Source organism: Octopus bimaculoides, chromosome 10 (genome assembly GCF_001194135.2).
Source record: "Octopus bimaculoides isolate UCB-OBI-ISO-001 chromosome 10, ASM119413v2, whole genome shotgun sequence".
Classification (NCBI taxonomy): Eukaryota; Metazoa; Mollusca; class Cephalopoda; order Octopoda; family Octopodidae; genus Octopus; species Octopus bimaculoides.
Genome location: NC_068990.1, coordinates 52,705,199 through 52,709,826, shown reverse-complemented (window position 1 = coordinate 52,709,826; position 4,628 = coordinate 52,705,199). Strand labels below are relative to the sequence as shown.

The window sequence follows — 4,628 nt, the reverse complement described above, 5'->3', positions numbered from 1 at the left end:
GCATCAAGGCTTCAAGAACGTCATCTTCTTGAGAAAGGAGTGAAGGAAACACTGTACAGAAAGCATAAAGAGGATCTACTTGCATTATTCACCTTATTCATAAGGATGACTTATGCTTTTGTAATGACATCACTGAACTTTTTGAGCAACTGGAAATACCATATGATAAAACCAACTGGCGACTTTTCATAGTTGCATCCAAGGACAGTATCAAAGCTGTTCTGCTACACAATGGTAACACTCTACCTTCTGTTCTCATAGCTTATAGCACAACCATGAACGAATCATATGAAAATCTGAAAGCAATTCTAACAAGCATAGAGTATGATGACCATACTTGGCATATTTGTGCAGATTTTAAGGTTGTGGCCATGCTTACTGACCTTCAGCTTGGCTATACTAAAATGTTGCTGCTTCCTGTGCTTATGGAATTCCAGAGCAAGAGCTGAACATTATGTACGCAAGGATTGGCCGATCCGAGATAAAATTGAGCAAGGAAAACACAGCACCATGCACAAACCACTTAGGAAAAGTGATAGAATTTTTGTACCACCTTTACATATTAAACTTGGTTTGTTTAAGCAATTTGTGAAAAACTTGGACAAGGAGTCCTCCGCATTTGCATATCTTGCAAAAAAGTTCCCTTCCCTGAGTCAAGTTAAATTAAAGAAGGTTTCTTCATAGGTCCCCAAATTCAAAATATTGTACTTGATGAAACCTTTATCACACATCTTAAGAGAAAAGAGAAGCTTGCTTCTGAGTCATTCAAGAAAGTTTGCGATAACTTCCTGGGCAACCATCGTTCAGAAGACTATGTGCAAGTTGTGAATGATCTGCTGAGTCATTATCATGATAGGGAATGTAACATGTCTCTAAAAGTTCATGTGCTTCGCTCTCATTTTAATTTTTTGCGGAAAATCTTGGTGATGTGAGTGATGAACATGGCGAAAGATTCCATCAGGATATTTCAGTGATGGAGTGACGGTTCAAAGGAAAATGGAACCCTGGCATGTTGGAAGACAACTGCTAGGGTATAAAAAAAGATCACACTCCACACAAGAGGCTTAGAAGGACAAAAGTTGTTTAAACTGACAGGTGTGTTTTTAATTCATAACCAAGATATATTTTGTTATACCAACTAAATTTTTGTTTTGTTTTTTGTAACTTTCAGTATTTGCAATGTTGTGTTCAATACGCAATATTATGCAGTATATTATAAAACATATGGTTCATGGTATAGGAAAATGGTACCTAATCTGGAGAAATAAATGTCAGAATCAGAATCAGGACAATTTTTTGACCCAGAAATAAGTCTTACTTAACTTGTACTTTTTTTTAACCTGAAATTTGTTGCACAGTGATATTAGACAGAAAACTTCATGGGATTTCTTCTGACGCTCTGCTCTCTGAGGTCAACTTTGCCTTTCTATCCATTCAGGGTTGATAAAATTGTGGCATTTATTCTGACTGTTTGTATTCTGAGATCAAATCCCACTATGAACTACATAGGTGATAGACTTAATCCATTGCTGGTTTAACTCCTTTAGCAGAGCCTACACTGTTGCAAGTGTCTTGACCAGGTCTCTGTTATAAAGTGTATCCTTGTTCACTTGTATGTTGTTGTCTGTACTGTAATATTCTTGTTGCCACTAATATGTTGTGGCAGTATTCCATGTCTTATTATCTTTGACTTGTTAATCATGCTATCACTGATAGCTCCACAAGACAATGACTTTGAAACATCTACATTGACAGTAACTCAAACTTTTATATATCACATAACTGACACTGACTCCAACTGAGAACTCCTACAATGACTCTACTACTATCGACCTCCTAAAATGACTGACTGTCTGACTTTATAGTGGCCTGTCATGCCACTTTGTCACGGGAGAAAGGGTGTGCCATTTTCACTACATCTCCCTTTTTAGTTTTTTTTTCTACACTTTGGCTATACATCAGTACGCCATTACATGTTGAATATATGTTAACCTCTAGATTTTTATTACCAAATCTTTTTTTATTTTCTTTCGCTGACCACAGAGATAATTTTTTTCATTAATGAATTTGTCTTTTGGCACATGTTGCTTTATCTCCTTCAGAGTTATTAGTAACTCTCTTACAATGTTTCACATTATGTATTTAATTTCCATTTTGGCTCTTAGGGCTGCTATTACTGTGTCCTTGAATGGTTTGCTATTTCTGGGTATAAACCTGGATAGGCTGTCAGCATGTCCTAGCTTTTTTGAAGGTAAATATTCCATTGCGTAGTCATAGTTTAGTAGTATGGTGCCCCATCACTGCAACCTGTTTGCTGTATGTACTGGGATTCCTTTCTTGGATCCATAAATTGTTAGCAATGGGTGATGGTCTGTATGTAGTTTAAACCATCTACCATGTATCAACCTGTGGAACTTTTTTATGCCAGGTATAATTGCCAATGTCTCTTTTTCAATTTGGCTATAATTTTTTTCTACTAGCAATAGCGTTCTTGACACTTGAGCTATGGCCTTTTGGCTGCCATCTTCACATTTGTGTAGGAGTATGGCACCTACCTTGTACTCACTAGTATCTGTTGCCAGTATCGTTTCCAACTTTCAGATTGAAGTATGTAAGTGACAAGTCTGAAGTTAACATGCTTTATAGTTCCTCAAATGCCTTCTGGCATTTTTCTGACCAAAACTATCTGGCATCCTTTTTTAACAGTACATTTAGTGGAGCCTTTGTGTTGTGTATCTTTGGGACATGTATTTGATAGTAGTTTACCAAGCCTAAAAATGCTTGTAACAATTTGATGTTTGTTAGGGGAGGCATATTCCATATTGTTGTTGCCCTTGATGGGTCTGGCCTTCATCCACTTTCATCAATTACTTACCCCAAATATTTGATTTTTCTCATCAAAAATTTACTTTTCCTCTGTTAGTCTAAACTCGTATTCATTTATTTTTCCGAACACTTTTTTTAATATGTTCGACATGTTGTTCTACTGATTCACTCTTTATCAACATATCATTGAGATAAGCAATAGCGAAGTCACAATCATTTAACATTGCGTCCATCACTTGTTGGAATATGGCAGGTTCCGCTTTTACTCCAAAAGGAAACCACTTGAATTTATACAATCTATGGTGTATGTTGATTGTTAAAAGGTGTGTGCAGTCTTCCTCTACTTCTATTTGTAGATAGGCCTCTGAGAGGTCTAACTTCAAGAAAATTTTCCCTCCATTTAGTTTTGAGAACACTTCTTCTGGGCTTGGTAATGGATAGTTGTGTTCAAGTAAATAGTCATTTAATCCAGTTAAAGAGTCTGCACACACTGTTAATGTATTATTTTTTCTTTACATAAACCGTTGGAGCTGTGCAGTCATGCCTTACTTTTAATATTATATCGCACTCTTCTGACAGTTTCTGGAGAGTTATATCCTGGTTCATTTCCATCTAGTTTAAATCTCTCACTCTCTCTGTTCACTCTACCCACATATGAGGTAAAGCCTTCATCATCGCTTTCCTCAGTGTTCAAACATTTCCAATGTGTGTTCAACAACAATGTTTTTTCACTAAACATCCTGCATAAAATGTCAGCTGTGTTTGTGAAATTTATGTCAGAAACTTTTTTAGGTATTATAAAGTTAAAGTATTTCTCATGCTCTATCGTCACCAGTTTCCTCAGCATTAGACATTTTCATTTCGTCCGTCCAGTCTTGGCATTCTTTTTAGAAAATTTGTTCAAATCTTCGAAAGTGATTCCTTCTTCCAGGTCATATTTAAGTTTATTTCTTGAATTTTCTACATTGTCTGGTGAAAACTTAATTTCAAATTTTGTTACCAACTTCATTAGTTGTAGTATTTGTTGCTGTAACATTTATTGTTGTTCTTTGAGTTGTTGTTGCTGTTGCTGTTTTTGCAACTTAGCTAAGCCCTCTAAAATGTTTCCCATAATTTTATGGATTTTTTGTAAAATTATACAACAAAAATGTTTGTTACTCTTCTGTTGAGTTTTTAATTTCTCCACATGAAAAATTTTTCAACATCAATCGCGTGAATTGTTTCTTTTCTTGTGAACTGTTTATATCCTCGTCACTACAGTGATAATGTGGATCCTCATCCACTTGTATGTTGTTGTCCATACTGTAATATTCTTGTCGCCACTAATATGTTGTACCGTAATATTCTTGTTGCCACAAATATGGTATACTACATCTTATTATCTTTGACTTGTCAATCATGCTATCACTGATAGCTCCACAAGACAATGACTTTGAAATGTCTACCTTCACAGTAACTCAAACTCATATATATATCACGTAATTAACACTGACTCCAACTGAGAACTCATACAACTCTACTACTGTTTTCTTTATTTGGCACTATGGCCACAACACAGATGGGGACACTACAAGGACAGACACAACACCACAATGGGGACACAAAACATAAACCGAATGACAATGAGATGTTATATAATGAAGAAATGAAATGGCTGCATGGGCCCCATAACCATGTAGTACCATTTGAATTGTTTATATAAACAATTTACCATCGTTCACTTTTTCTGTGTAATTCTTAATTATCTGTTTTTTCTCTCCTTTTTTTAAAAATTATATTTATAACAAAAAAACACTTACTTT

General features: G+C 35.5%; 1 protein-coding gene across 1 annotated transcript in view; it reads right to left on the bottom strand.

The window, feature by feature from the left end:
* Nucleotides 1-2,936: 2,936 nt before the first annotated feature.
* LOC106878579 (uncharacterized protein K02A2.6-like) overlaps nt 2,937-4,628 on the bottom strand; it is a 4,766-nt gene continuing 3,074 nt past the window's right edge. The window contains exon 2 of the mRNA XM_014927824.1: nt 2,937-3,316. Within this exon, the coding sequence (XP_014783310.1) occupies nt 2,937-3,316 (380 nt within the window). The remainder of the gene's footprint in view (nt 3,317-4,628) is intronic.